Source organism: Cricetulus griseus, chromosome 3 (genome assembly GCF_003668045.3).
Source record: "Cricetulus griseus strain 17A/GY chromosome 3, alternate assembly CriGri-PICRH-1.0, whole genome shotgun sequence".
NCBI lineage: Eukaryota > Metazoa > Chordata > Mammalia > Rodentia > Cricetidae > Cricetulus > Cricetulus griseus.
In genome coordinates, this window is record NC_048596.1 from 43949509 (window position 1) to 43964756 (window position 15248).

The window sequence follows — 15248 nt, forward strand, 5'->3', positions numbered from 1 at the left end:
CAAATGTAAGTTTTCAGCTACTGCTCCAGCGCCAGTCTGCCTGCCGGCTGCCATGCTCCCCAACACAGCGGTCATGAACTCATCTTCAGAAATTTTATGAAGGTTCTCAAATCAATGCTTTCTTTTATACATTTCCATGATTATAGTGTCTCCTCACAGCAATAGAACAGTGACTAAGAACACCCTTTACCAAATAATGTGAGTAGGAACTTCAGAAACACCTTGGCCCACTTGCATCAGACTACATATACTGCCAGTTTTGAACAACAGTGTAGGTTTCTCTGGCTCTAATAACAACCAAATTTAGATAGTCTCTATTCAAATATAGTTCCAGTGTATCAAGTGATAGATACAGCCTGAATTGGCTTTGGATACGTATGCAGTAAGACAAACTGAATTCTTCAAGTAAACCTTGTGTAATTGTATGTATGATTAAAATCAGATGCATTTTGGGAAGGGGCATGTATTGTGGAAGAATAAATATATGACCCAATCTATTAATCAAAATGAAGACCAACCCAATATATGCCTTCCTTTCTTTAGATCTCATAGAAGAGACCTCAGGCTGTAAATCTGGGGTCCCGGAGTAGCCCCATTCATGTGGCTTGTATGCTGACAGTGTACTCCCCTACCATCTATATGCCCCAAGTAAAGTCACTTGGCTTTTGGATTTTTGTTTGTTTTGTTTTAAAATCTTTACAAAGCCTTGTTTTAATTCTTTGGAAAAGAGGCCAAGAACCTGGAAGTATCTGGCCCAGAACCCAACCCTTGGTAATGTGTGTGGACCACTCAGACTGGCCAAACTCCTTCAGGTGGTTATCCTTCTTCTTGCTGTTCCTTCTCTGGCCTAAATCTTCCTGGGTTCTGGCTGCCACTCCATTCACCCCTGGAGCCAGGGCACTTACTATCAGCTATACTACTACTACTGTCCCTGGGCCATGCTCCTCACTCTCTGCCACCACCTTTGGAAATGTGACTGGAATAAATCTCCCTTGAATTTTCCTAATTTGAAAATATAATAGAACATCTTTCTTACTGTGTCCTCCTATACCAAGACATCTGCTTTAGAAAGCTATGATATCGGGGCTGGTGTGATGGCTCGTGGGTAAAAGAGCTTGCGGTCAAACCCAACAACATGAGTTCAACCCCTGGGGGTGGCAGCATACGTGGTGGAAGGAGAGAATCAACTCCCCAAGTTGTCTTCTGGCTGCCACATGCGCATTGCAGCATGCATGACAGGCAGGCAGGCAGGCAGACAGACACATAAATGTAATTAAGAAAGAAAGCCAGGCTGTCTCATCTTTCTTGATACCATCAGCTTTTCCTCTGAAGGCAGCGCTGCCACTTACCTGGCATTTCAAATTCAGCCAGGGGCACACACTGGACTCTCCCACAGGCTAGCAGCCAGCAGCACAGATGGGCAATTCTGTGCTGCTCCTTCCTCAGAGCAGCCATGTGACACCACTCATTTTGGCACAAGAGCCTGCCTCCTGTTGTACCTGAGCACAAAGCACCACACCTACAGACATTTGGAAAGTGGAAAGAAACACTGAAGGGCTCTGGCTTCCTTCTGTCCTCTCCAGCCCCTTGAGCTAGAACCACACAGCCTCAGCAGGAAACAGCCAGGAACAGAAGTAGCCCGCTCAGCTCTGATGAGAAATCTGTGTTCAGGCACTGAAGGAGCTGGGGGTGGGGGTGACAAGATTGGGCTGTCAGAAGCAAGATCTGACTCAGCCGCTTTCAAAACATCTCATCAAAAACTGACTCTTAAGCCTTTCATGCCTTTCAGTGGGCAATGGGGAAATCCAAACAAATCAAACTACAGGAGCTGAAGAAAACATGTCTTTCCGTGACTGTGCTTTAGTGACAAGCACTGGGATGGAAATGAGAGAGAGAAGTTAAGGGTAAACTTTACCATTTCTTGGCTTTTGTTTGTTTGTTTTTTTGAGACAAGATTTCTCTGTGTAGCTTTGGAGCCTTCCTGGAACTCGCTCTGTAGACCAGGCTGGCCTCCAACTCACAGAGATCTGTCTGCCTCTGCCTCCCGAGTGCTGGGATTAGAGACATGCACCACTACCACCACCACCTGCCCAGACCGTTCCTTGTTTTTAATGACATCGGCAGCCTATTTGCTCAGTTTACTCCATCAAGGTGGGAAATAGGACCAGCAAGGCTTGTCCTGTCTCAAATGGCAACTAGGTAGACTAAATAAAACGACATTCTTCTTAACACCCCTTACGGGAAGGTCTGCTCTCATGTGGGTGGCCAGGAAGACACAGTTGTGGGGTGAGGCAGGAGGATCCAAGAGGGGGGTGGGCGGGTGGGGGGAGTAGGGGGGTGGGTGGGGAGAAGACAGGGAGGGAGAGGAAGGAAATTGCAATTTAGAGAGTGCTTAGTTATATCTACCAAATAGGCTTTTCTGTGCCCCTGCTACCCAACACCAACAGAAGTCTATTTTTTCATCTTTGACATCCACATAAGTGAAGAGAACCAATGGAGAGATGGGTTATGGGTACTGTTCTTCCAGAGAATGAAAATAACTGCTCATAATTCAACTCCAGGGGATTTGATGTCTCTGCGGGTACCCTGCATTCATGTGCACAAACCCATACACAGGCACAGGCACAGATACACAGACACAGACAGACAGACAGACAGACAGACAGACAGACAGACACACACACACACACACACACACACACACACACACACACACACAATTAAGAAGTAATAAAAATAAGTACTTTTCAAAAGAGAGGAAATGGTTGTATTAACACCTGAGAAGCATGGTTTCTGAAGGTCTCATGAAAAACAAGGAAAAGTCTAACAGAGCCATTCTTTCAAAAGACACTGCAGCTGGGAGGTGGTGGCGCACGCCTTTAATCCCAGCACTTAACAGGCAAAGAGCTGGATCTCTGAGCTCAAGGCCAGCCTGTGAGCTTCAGGATAGCCAAGGCTACACAGAGAAACCTTGTCTCAAACAAAAACAAAAACACCAACAAAACAAAAAGCCAGATGGATAGTCTGTTTGAAGGCCAACTACATTAGGGAGCACTGAGGACCTCCCCTCTCAGAGCAAAGAGACAATACAAAGGTCTAGGCTGAATACCAAAGAAAGACACACATGACAGGAGGAAGTCCATCTCTCTCCTTCTCCTCTTTGTCTCATTGCCCCTTTTCTGCATACATAGCTCTCCAAAAGATTACACAAGTATTGCCACTTTGTGCTCAGTATTATTGGTAATTATTTCCTTTTCATCACTTTTCACACCTCTGAAAGTCAATATAGCAAATAGTGCAGTTTTTTGTAGTTGAGATGGTGGGTTGAACAGATTTTTTTTTAGATTTATTTATTTACTTTACATGACTGAATGTCTTACCTGTATGCATGTATGTGTATCATATGCATGCCTGCAGGATCCTCTGGAACTAGGATTATAGATGGCCATAAGTTACCCTGTGATGCTTGCAATCGAACCCACGTCCTCTGCAAGAGCAACAAGTGCTCTTAACTTCTGATTGATCTCTCTATTCCCCTAGGTTAGACAGTTTTTAATGAGCAGGTTTTGTTTCTCTGGTAAATACTGACTAGTATTTAATAACATCACTGACACTTTTTTCTTTACATTTTCTTTTTTGTGTGTCTATGCGTATTCTTATGTTCCTCTGTGTGTGTGTGTGTGTGTGTGTGAGAGAGAGAGAGAGAGAGAGAGAGAGAGAGAGAGAGAGAGAGAGAGAGAGAGACATGCCACAGCATCTGTGTGGAACTGTAAGGACAACTTTTGGGACTTGGTTCTCTCCTTGTACCATGTGGGTCCTGGGATTGAACTCAGGTTGTCAGGCTTGGTAGCAGGCACCTTTACCCTCTAAGCCACCTCGCCAGCCCCAGCTTTTGTTGTCTGTGTGTTTACATGCTATGCCTCAGATGAGTCTGTCTGTTCATTTTAGGAGAGGGGTGGGAAGTCGCAGTGCTGAAGCTCTTGTTCAGCATCCATCAAGACCTGGGCTCAAGTCTTAGCACAGAGAGAGATGGGGAAAGGAGAGGGAGAGAGGTTTATATGCTACCGGATATTCTGCAGGTGTGCTCTGTGACCACATAGAAAGGACAAGGCTCACCGGTCACTGTCTGCCATGCCTCTGGGACCTGGTATTTGATCCTCAGTTTGGTCTAGTCTAAAACTCCTATAGCTCACACAACCACCATTGCCAAGTATCATAGTTAGGGTTTCAATTGCTGTGATAAAATACCATGACCAAAATCAACCTGGGGAAGAAAGGGTTTACTTACTTCCTCATGGAGGCAGGAGCTGATGCAGAGGCCATGTAGGAATGCCACTTACTGGCTTTCCCCTCATGGCTTGCTCAGCTTGCTTTCATATAGCACATAGGACCACCAGCCCAGGGGTAGCACCACCCACAATAAATAGGCTTTGCCTTCCCACATCAACCATCAAACAAAAAAAGTGTATCACTGGCTGGAGAGATGGCTCAGCAGTTTAAAACACTGGCTGCCCTTCCAGAGGACCTGGGTTCAATTCCCAGCGCCCACATGGCAGCTCCCAACTGTCTGTAACTCCAGTTCTAGAGGATCTGGCACCCTCACACAGTTATGCATGCAGGCAAAAATCAGTATACATAAAAATAAACAAATTTTAAAAGAAAAGAAAATGTATCCCAGGCTTGCACACAGGCCAATCTACTGAGGGCGTTTTCTCAATTGAGGTTTGGTCTTACAAAATGACTCTAGTTTGTAGCCAGTTGGCATAAAACTAGCCAGCACACAAACTGAGACCATACACACAGTGCCTAGGAGCCAGGTGGCAGTAAATGCACACAGTTGTCACCTGTGTACATTTGAACTAACACTGGTCACTAATATTTGCCCTCTTGTCTATGTCTCACTCTTCAGTTAGATAATAAACATCTTCAAGTCTAGGGATGTGACTTCAAGTAAGAGTTCTCAAGCTTACCTATCTGAATTTCAGGGGAGCAACTCTGATGGCAGCTGGTGGGGCCTTATCCCTAACTCCTGACTCTCCAAAGGTTCCCGTCTTAGGCTCCCATCTTGGTCTTGTGTTGCTTGTGGGTATCAGGGATTGAAACCAGGATCTCAGGCTTGTGAAACAGGGCTCAACCACCAAGCTGTATTCCCTACCCTGTTATCGACAACAATGTTTGCTCAAAAACTAGAGGGGAACATTTCAAATGTATTAGAATAGAGTATGTAAAGGCAGCAGGGGTGGTAAGCAAAGTCTTCTCACTGTAGAGGCTGAGTGGAAAGGGCTAAGCCCTGAAGGGGAAGGTGCCCTAGGGTCCATTAGCTGCTCTCCTCTACTAACTGATCTGGGGTCTCTCTAGAAGAAAGTAACTTGACAGGAAGAAGAAAGATTAGGCCAACTTAGATGCCCTGATTTTAAAACTCCTGTGTTTTTCTGAAAACCTCGAACACCCTCTTCCTAGTCTTTATTTCCTCTGTTACTTTCAACAAGAAGTGCCATTTGTGAGAATGGAAGCTTTTGACACAATTTGGTCCCATACAAATGACGTTCATAGAATTTCATTCTGTAGGCGGAAGGCTTGAAACCCTCCAGCCCCACCCATTTACTTTCATAGATGAGGTCAGGGGCAAGTAAGGCTGGGTTACAAATACCTTGTTTGTATTTGTATTCAACTGTGAGATTCACAGTGTCTTTGCTATACATTGCCCTTTATGCTCCCAAACTGAGTGGGGGGGGGCAGGAGGTATCTTCCATACACCACAGTTATACATTGATCTCATTAACTAATTTATTGGGTGGGGGACAGGTTCATACAGGCCACGGTGCACATCACACTACATTTTAAAGCAAAACGATAGCTTCCCTTCTACTTAACTTATTTCTTACTATTTTTAAGGGCAAATGAAACAAAGGAAAATCTCAAAGATTATCATCACACCCCCAATTCTTGAAGGCAGCGGTGACATTCTGTTCCTTGCTGCTTGCCCTTTGGCTTCCCATAAATGGCCACAGGAAAAAAAATTAAAACCCCTACACCAGTGAACAGAGGGGCCATCACTGCTTTGACTACCATTTGACACCTCTTAGCCAGAGCGGGAGTGTTGCATACTGTTTTTGAACCTGCATTGGAGTCTCCTGGCCCCCGCTGAAAGCCAGGTGTTTATATGAAGCCACAGAATGGTCTTTCTTTACTAAAGTCAGCGTGCCAACAAGAAAGTCCAGGGCTTCAGCTTCAGGAAGGATGGGAGGCCAGAGCATTCCCCCTGTTCATTTAATGTGAATCTAGGACAATTACAGAAGCACCCTGAGCCTCAAGTTCCTTCTCCCATCCCACCATTCTCCTCTAGTCCCCAGCGTGTAAGGGTCATTTAGCTGATGAGTGCAAGCCCTCTGTACATAGTAGGTCCTGGAGAGATGCTGACACCAGCTTGTCCAGTTCCTCTTGCCTGTTTCAGAGTTGCATACCAGGTACTGACGTCGGCAGGGTGGGTAGAGACTGGCTGCAAAACTTCATTTTGCTAATACTTGCTTAGCGATTGCTTTTGCTGATGACACATCTCATAATAAATGTCAGAAAAGATAGTCTTACCCCAGAACCCTCATATTTCAGAACCACTCACTATTTCTAAATATTTTCATAAAAAATAAATCTAGTATTTTGCTTACCCATTTGGTCTTGGCTTCCTGGGTCTAGACTCAAGGAACTCTGTCTCCTCCTCCATCTCCTGTGGAGGGATCCTGTTTTTCTGAGAGAGCTGTGGTGAAAGCATTTCCCATTCATTGTCGTGGGTGGCAGCCTGTGTTGGAACTGCATCTAGACCAGCTTGCCCTCGTCTCTTGCTCTTCCTTGATTGGCTGTTCAAATCAGTGACTTCCTCCAGTGCTAAGGAGTCTAGAGGCTTATTTCCTCCCAGAATCTGGGACTGAGGACCCTTGTCCAAGCTGAGACTCAAGAACTGCTCCACAGTTTTGTCAGGAGACCCAAGTCCAGTGTCCCTTGTCTCTGAGGATGGATCACCATCCTCATTGTGGCCCAAGACCATCCAACTCTGCTCTTGCTCAGGGTTTTCAGGCGATGTTCTCCTGTTGTGGTCGGAAGACATTCTCTCTTTAACTTCATTTGCTTTGACTTCATTTAAAGACTCAGGCTGGCATGTGTCTGGGAGCCCTGCTAACTGAGTATCTGGTAGCTCTGTTTCTTGGGAGCCTGTGGAGAATTGTTCTAATTCAGGTAAGTTTTCTCTTGCTTCCCATGCCTCTGGTTTCAACAGTGAATCTTTTTCATGGCTTACAAGTATGTAATCCACGGCTAATGCATGATGGTCTTCACTTTTCTCTGTCCATTTATCTTCATCGTATTCTAATTTTGTCTGCTCGGGCCCGTTTGTGGGAATTACTTTCTCTTCTTCTAACTCTAGCATCTCCTTGCTGACACCTAGAATATGAACATGAGAAGGAGAGAATGGAATTAATTAACACATCATGTGATTGGTGTTCTCTGCAAATGATCTCTTATAAAAGAGACAGGCTAGTGAGTATTTTCATTTTGGGGACCTGTTCAATTTTCTCATGCACAGGAAAGTTTCATAATATAGTCATTACATTTACATATACTGAAGATAGTTAGACAATGGATTGGACATACAGTTACTTTCTCTGCCTGTCTGGGTAGCAATATTTTAACAAATGCACTAATTTAATTAATGCTGATTCCTTGAGGAATGAGATGGGGGGAGCGGCTGCATAGCTCACCGTTTGGTAGTCTCATGTCGCCACCTGCTGGTGAATCCGGATTATCAGTTTCTATTTCCCAGTCAATGTTTGATGGAGATGAATCTAAGTTGGAACCCGTTCCTCCTACAGGTGATGAAAGAGCCTCAGGGTCTCCATGAATATGCAACACAGTCATAGTCTGGTGTCTAGGCTGTCTGCTGCTGGTCTCGGTGTGGTTTTCCTCTCTTTGATCAGGAAGAGCAGAAAGCAGCATCTCTGCTGCATCACTCCCCAGAGATGTATCATCTGGGGACCCAGCTTCCTGTGCTGTTTCAGCAGCAGCAGCAGGTTCTGTGAGGTAGGACAAATCAAAGGGGGGTGTGTATGGCGTGAGCGATTGCTTCAGCGTACCTTCCTCCAACTGAAGATCACCGCCGTAGCGGAAGTGTTCAGGCTCTTTCATCAAGTCTTCATCAATATTCTGGCCCATCGCATCATATTCAAAATCACCCCAGGAAGCTTCAGATGAACAGACATCTTGCTTCCCTGCATCCCCATCAACTGGCGTTTCAGGATGGCCTTCTGATAGTGTTAACTTACTCATATCGTCTATAGTGCCTGTGGAAGTGTTGAGGCCCGAGGCATCACTGAAACTGTGGTCAAAGGCAGCTTCACTCACATCCAGGCAGGTGTCGGAGGCTAGCAAGATGTCAGTAAGAACAGCAGGGTTCTCAGAAGCAAATGGTTGCTCACAGTCAAGCAAGGCTCCAGTGCCTGTCTGACTTTCGGGAAAAAGGTCTTCAGATACCCAAGAGCCGTTGCCTTCTATACTGACCTCTTGATGAGTTACAGGTGTGTCAGTGTCTACACTACCAGCGCCTGCGATCATCCCAGCCTCTGCTTCCACTTGTGGGTCAGTGTCTTTCTCTAATGCTGTTAAGCTTGTATTGTTGTCTCTGTGCATATCAGAAGGCTCTGGGGAACTTTCTGGAGAGGCAGGCATAGATGAGCCATTTATATCCTTCTGAATGTTGATTGGAGGCAGTGGTATTGCCTGTGGGAGAGATTCCATCCCAGGTCCCTGAGTAAGTTCATCATCGTTCATCTTTGGCTCAGTGAGGTCAAGCTCACTGGGCTCCACTTCAGGTCCCAGGTAAACACCTGTATGCTTCTCCATCTCTTGTGTTCCTTCAGAATCATGGCATACATCAGGGCTGCTGGAGGCCTGAGAGTTGCTGTCATGGTCACAGTGAGTCAGTATATCAGGATTCTCAGTGTCATCTTTGAAAGTGAAAGGTTGTTTGACATCCACCCATAAATCAGGTGAAGCTGAGGCCAAGGGCCCACCCTCTTGGAAGTTGCCATGTAAAATATCTGGAACAAAATTATGCTTGCGTTCACTGGGGCTGGGGCTATCCCATTCAGAACCTGACTTATTTATCAGCTGTGTGGGGGCATTGACTTCAGGGAGATTTTCTGTGACAGGGCTTGAATATGTCACTTGGCTGAGATAGGATTTTTCTTGTTTCCACCAGTTCTCTTGTTGGCACTCAGTGGGTGAAAGCCCAGGGCTGACATATCCATTTTCATATCTGTTAGTAAATACTGGGTCTGGATGGTCCCAGTCAGATAGCATAGACTCCTGACACTGCTCTTGAGTGCAAGCTTCTGCAAAAAGGTCACCAGCAGCAGAGGGCATGGCTGTTTGCTGTCCAGAATCCTTATCTTTAATTTGGTTCAATATTACGAGCTGACTGAATTGATCGGCCTCTGAGTCTAACTGCTTTGGTTGAATGTTCCAGAGTTTCTCATATGACTTGTCACCATTGCTGTCTAGAAAGGGTGACTTCAGTTTACCACTGAAAGGGCTAGTATTGCCTGTGTCCACAGGTTCACTGTCACTCTGAGTGGGTGTGCCCCAGGGACCTGAATTCTGGAAAACTGGAGAAGTTGCCTCTGGAGAAGTTGCCTCTAACTCACCCTCTGAGATAGACAACACCTCTGCAGATACACTGGCGTTTGGTTTCCCTTCCTGTAGAGGGGTGTTCCACCACTCACTGCTGTCAGTTGAGAAGCCAAGCATTTCTAATTGAGCAGGGTCTCCATCCTGGGGCTCAGTTCTGGGAGTTACCGGCCATATGTTGTCTCCCATTTTCCCTGTTTCTGCAGCTTTGGTCTCCATAGATGTGTCCTGTGTGTCAGTCTGCATGAGTGGTGACAAAATCCACTGACCAGGGCTGCTTTGTTGACTGTCACAGAATGGGTTTGGCTTGCTCTCTTTCTCCATTGGCTCTGAACTACCCACAAAGACAGAAAACTTGGACTGGGCATCCTCTGTGGTCAAGAACGTGGGTTCGTGCAATGAATCATAAGCCCCAGGTTCACTCTGAGAAACTTCACATGTGGCCAAATGGGGCCTCTTCTCCATCAACTCTTCATCACCTCCACTGTCATCATCAGAGCCTGAGCTTGTATCCTCTATCCTAGTATCCTCTGGCTGCACAATTTCCACAAGTTCATTTTCCTCTTGACAGCTAATCATTACATTGCCTTCTTGATATGCATGAGAATATTCTGAATATTTATCTGTCCCAAGGCTGGATGAAGATGATGAGGAGTCACCATTGATTGAATCACTTGGAATCTCAGGAAATTTAGGATCCTTGTGATCAAACATCTTTCCAAATCCATCCTTTCTGTTTTTTGCAAAGTCCCTCATTTCAGTAATTACTTCTACTTGGGATTCAGTGGGAAATAGTTCTGGTTCTTGGTGAGTCTGTTTGCTCCTGTCATCTTGGTCCTCTTCTTGAAGTTCAGTACTGGGTCCATGGGTCCAGGACAAAGCAACTGAAGAATTATTTAGGTCAGGACTTGACATACTTGAATGAGTACACCCACTGGAGAGGCTGTCTCTATCATAATTTCCTGGTGAAAGGGCTTCTGGGACTTTGTTCTCAGTGCCCTGACCTGCAGGGTCCGTAGCTGCCTCATAACTTATGTGACTATCCCACACATCACTATCTATAGGGCCATCCCAAGCATGAAAGTTTTGAGGAGATTCATAAAGTAGCCTTTCATTAGCTCTTTCTGGCTCTAGGAGATTATGGTCTTCAGTTTTCTCAAGTTCCATTTCAGACAAAGGCATATTTTTTATTAGATTAATCCCATTGACAGTTGCGATGGTTTCATCTGAATTTCCGTGATCCATGAGAGATTCTTCATTGGTTTGTTTTGTCTGAAAATTACTTGTGGGTACCTCTGTTTGTGCAGCAAAGGCATCTAGAGCATAAGACTCCTTCCCAACTTCTAAGGCTTCCTTTGGTGCCTCAGTCTGAGGACTGGGGGTGACTGAAAGAGGGTTGATTTTGCCTGATGCACTGCAGATTTCTGGGTGTTCAAATGCAGCTGAAAAAGATAGTTCCTGGTCACTGGGCTCTTTCCCAGAAGCCCACAAGGTACCATCCAGCCCAGAGGCTATCGCTGAGTCCTTGATGAGATGACCATTGACAGATCCTGCCAGGCCTTCAATCTCATTTTCACTCTGTCTGTAAGTATGGCCTGTCCACGGATCTGACTGTGAAACCTGTTCTAGACTCTCCAGCTTGGTCACCAAGGATGCTGTGCCACCCTGGGACTCTGTCCATGTGTGCTGGTTGTCAGGTTGAGATGTAAGCACTGCTGACTCACTGAGTCCAGAGGCTTCTAACATGTGACTGTCCTTACCATTTACCGAGTGCCCAGGACTTTCAGGAGTGCTTTGTTCCATATCTGTAGTATTGGGTGGGCTTGGTAAACTGAATGATGGCATATCTTTATCTCTCATGACAGAATCCCAAATACTATTTGCAATTAACTGCCCACTTTTCTCATTCAGGGCATGATATTCACTGGGACCAGTGTTCCCTGTAGGCTCAGCAGAGGCAGAGAGGTCCCAGTCTACCTGATTTGCTTCCTGATGTTCTGTGCCCCATGGTTCCAGCTGCTTCACTGAGAACCGGGTTTCAGGTTCAGTGTTTGCAGCTATGTAACCTTCTGCTTGACCATCACTGATGGCCACACCCCCACTGCAGTCATCCCAATCCAAGTCATTGTCCATATCCGAGATTGTCGCGGTGGACTGCGTATCCTCCAAAATCACCCGGTTCCATGTATCAAGGCTGTCAGGGGCTGCCTGGCGTGAGTTGGTGTTGCTGTGTAGAAGGGTGAGCTGCCTGTTTGCCTCATTGTATAGTTGCATCATGCTTGGGTCATCGTAACTGGATGGGCTGCTCTCCCCCACATCATCCTCCATGGACGCATTCTCATCTTTTGCATGCCCTGTCTCGAGTAAATCTTGATCTGGGTGATATGTGTCACTTCCTTCAGGCTTATCATCTTCATGAGGTGATGCCCACATGTCTAGGTTCCCAGGACCAGAACCAACTCGATTTCTCTGAGGCTGCTGTGGTGACATGGCAAGGGCCTCAACCCCTTCTGCAGGACCACCAGTGTCTTTTGCTTCAAAACCAGTCTCTTTAGCAAATGGCTTGTTTTCCATTTCTTTTTCATCTCCAGCATATGTGGGTGACGTGTAAGAGTCAGAGGTGGAGTAGTTGGTGTCTAAGGGGGATGGGACAGAATCTTCTCCTAGGTTGGATGCACTGTAATCAGAGCATTTATATGACAAGAAGGAATCTTCCCAAGGAGCTAATCCATCTGACCCTCTTTTCCTAACACTCTCCTCAAAGAGATTCCAAGAGCCTTCCTTTTCATATACCTTCCCTCTGGCTTTAGAATCTACCAAACCATTCTGGTCTTCCCCTGGTAGCTTAGAATTGTTCCATGTCTGACCAAGATCAGAAATGGGACTTCCAGATGTCAGAATATTATCCTTGGAACCATTGTTCTTCTTGCTCCAGATTTCCGGAGCTTCATCTTCATTGATCTGAATAAGAGAATTGTCCAGTAGGTCACCATTAGGGAAAGAAAATCCACTTTTGGCCATAGCCCACTCATTGGGGTCCTGCACAGAAGGCGGCTCAGGGTTAGTGGGATGAAGATTCCAAGCACTGTTTAGAGTCTCTGCACTATCTTTCTTATTAAATGCACCCCAGGCCCGGAAGGGCACTGTCACTGCAGCGTCAACAGCATCTGAGGGCTTTCCCCAAGGCTCCGGCATCATTGTTGGTGAGTGACCTGAATGCCACAAAGCAGCGAAGTCTTCTATGAGGTGGTTTGTTCCTTGAGGAGAGGCATCTGTCAAATGTGGCCTCTCTGTGGGCGGGTACTGACATTGCAAGCTCTCCTTCTTCTGGTCCTGGGTGTCTTTGCTGCCCAATTCAGGCTGATCAAATTCAGATTCCCAGGGATCTGACTTTGGGAATCCAAGACTCTTTGGTTGGAATGCGGAATCTGAGGTTCTCCTCTCCAAGGGACCGGGCTTATGATCTTTCCATGATTCAGGGCTCTGGAAGACAGGCTCTTGTTCACTGGAGTTCCATGCATCTACAATATTTTTAGAGTCAATTTCCAAGCCACCCCACCAGCTGCTGCACCGTGCACGGATCTGCGGCGGCCCCAGGTGCCCCGTGTCAACTGCATTTTGAACTATATCTTCTGGATAGAGTGGGACTGGCTCTTCATTTGATGGTGAGATTTCTATAAAGCTGTTCATAGGTGTTGGTGGGATCCTCTTTGCGGTATTCTTCAGCCTTTGTGGGGAAGAAAGCTCATCTCCCACAAAACATGTCAGGCTTAAATTTCTTTCAGAGCTATCTCCTGAGCTTTCTTGTCTCTGAATAAACTCTTCATCAAATTCCACGAGGCTGTCTTTCCCGGTCTCTGACAAAAGTGAACTAGAGGAGTAATTAGACATGCCGATCCCCATCTCACCAAGTCCTTTAGGCCCCGCGGAGAGATTTCCTTCTGACGAATCACTGTTGGGGAAGTCATCTTCTGGTGAGTAGTCTGCAGAATGGGATGATGGCTGGGATTGCTCAGAAGCCATGGGTGCCGGGTCAAAGTTGAAGAGGTCAAAGTGCTCACTGTGTTCCCCAGAACGTGCATGTTCCTCTGCAACCACACCTTCTGGAATGGGGCTGTAGGAGTCAAATCCTGGGAGAAGACTGTGGTGAGGCCCAGCACCCTCTCCCACTGGGCTGTCATCACTGAGAAACACTGAGCTTTCTTTGGACGAACGACTGCTCCTGATGGTGGCCAACCCACTGTCAGGGCTAACAAGGTCTACGTTGACATCCACCTGAGCTTGGTTAGAATCATTGAGCTCTGGGGGGTTTTCTATGAAATTCACAGAGCTGGGCTGTGGCTCTATGTCAGAACCATACAATTCCATAATCCCGGAAGAGCCCTGGGATAGGGGGGCGCTGCCTGCCACAGCTTCTGTTGAGGATGTCCGACTGTTAGAGACCATCTCTGTGCACCTCCTATTGATAACTTCCTTGACAAGAAGAACCACCTGGTCACAGGTCACAGAAGGGTCCTCCTGCTGGTATACCAGGATCTCGTCACAGCCACATTCAAAGGGCTCCAGTTCCAGGCAAGGGTTCTGACTTTCTTCCAATTCACAGCAAATCTATGATGAGGCACAAGGGTTTGTGTGAGCATGGAGATATCCTTTACATTTTGTCTTTCTCAACTTTTCAGTAAAAATTTGTATATTTTCCCGTATGTGTACTATGTTTACTTCATTTCTCACCCCCATTCCCTATCAAATTCATTGTCTTTTTTATCATTCTCTCTCTCTCTCTCTCTCTCTCTCTCTCTATATATATATATATATATATATATATATATAACTTTCTGAGTCCATTTAATGTTTCTCATATAAATATGTTTTTAGGGATGACCACTTGGCACTAGAAAACTAATTAGGGGGCTCATTTCTGGGGAAGACTGATCATCCTGGCTGTTTTATGTCAACTTGACACAAGCTAGAGTTACCTGAAAGGAGGGAATGTCAGTTGAGAAAAGGCCTCCATAAGACCCAACTATAAGGCATTTTCTTAATTAGTAATTGATGGGGAAGGGCCCAGCCTATTGTGGATGGTGCCATCCCGAGCTGGTGGCTTTGGGTTCTATAAGAGAGCAGATTGAGCAAGCCAGTAAGCAGCACTTTCCATAGTCTCTGCATCAGCTCCTGCCTCCAGGTTCCTGGCCTGTTTGAATTCCTGTCCTGACTTCCTTCAATGGTGAACAGTGATGTGGAAGTGTAAGTCAAATAAACCCTTTCCTCCTCAAATGCTTTTTGGCCACGGTGTTTCATCACAGCAATAGAAACCCTAGCTGGGATACCGATTCTCCCTCCCTCAGCAGTCATTAATTACCTATATCTCTTCTTCTGGGGATGGGATCTTGTGAGCCCCCCCCCCCATGCACATTAGCATTCCAACTGGCGGTATGTTTGGGTCTTATTTAGCCAACCACATTGTTGAGATCGCATGGGTGGAGCTTCCCCGTTATACAAAGAAGACAAGCTCACAGCAGACATTCTGGCCCTCTGGCTCTTGCAGTCTTCATACACACACACACACACACACA

The 15248-nt window shown here is 46.1% G+C and overlaps 1 protein-coding gene across 22 annotated transcripts in view; it reads right to left on the minus strand.

Moving 5' to 3' along the window:
• The window catches only part of LOC100767704 (prune homolog 2 with BCH domain), a 254057-nt gene that overhangs the window by 80835 nt on the left and 157974 nt on the right, over nucleotides 1-15248 (minus strand). For all 22 annotated transcript variants that reach the window (XR_004769034.1, XR_004769035.1, XR_004769032.1 and 19 more), the window contains 2 exons: nucleotides 7752-14283; nucleotides 6666-7434 (listed from right to left, as the gene is read on the minus strand). Coding sequence is in view for 16 of the 22 variants with exons in the window: in XM_035441939.1 (XP_035297830.1) it covers nucleotides 6666-7434; nucleotides 7752-14283 (7301 nt within the window). In the remaining 6 variants the exon portion in view is untranslated. The remainder of the gene's footprint in view (nucleotides 1-6665; nucleotides 7435-7751; nucleotides 14284-15248) is intronic.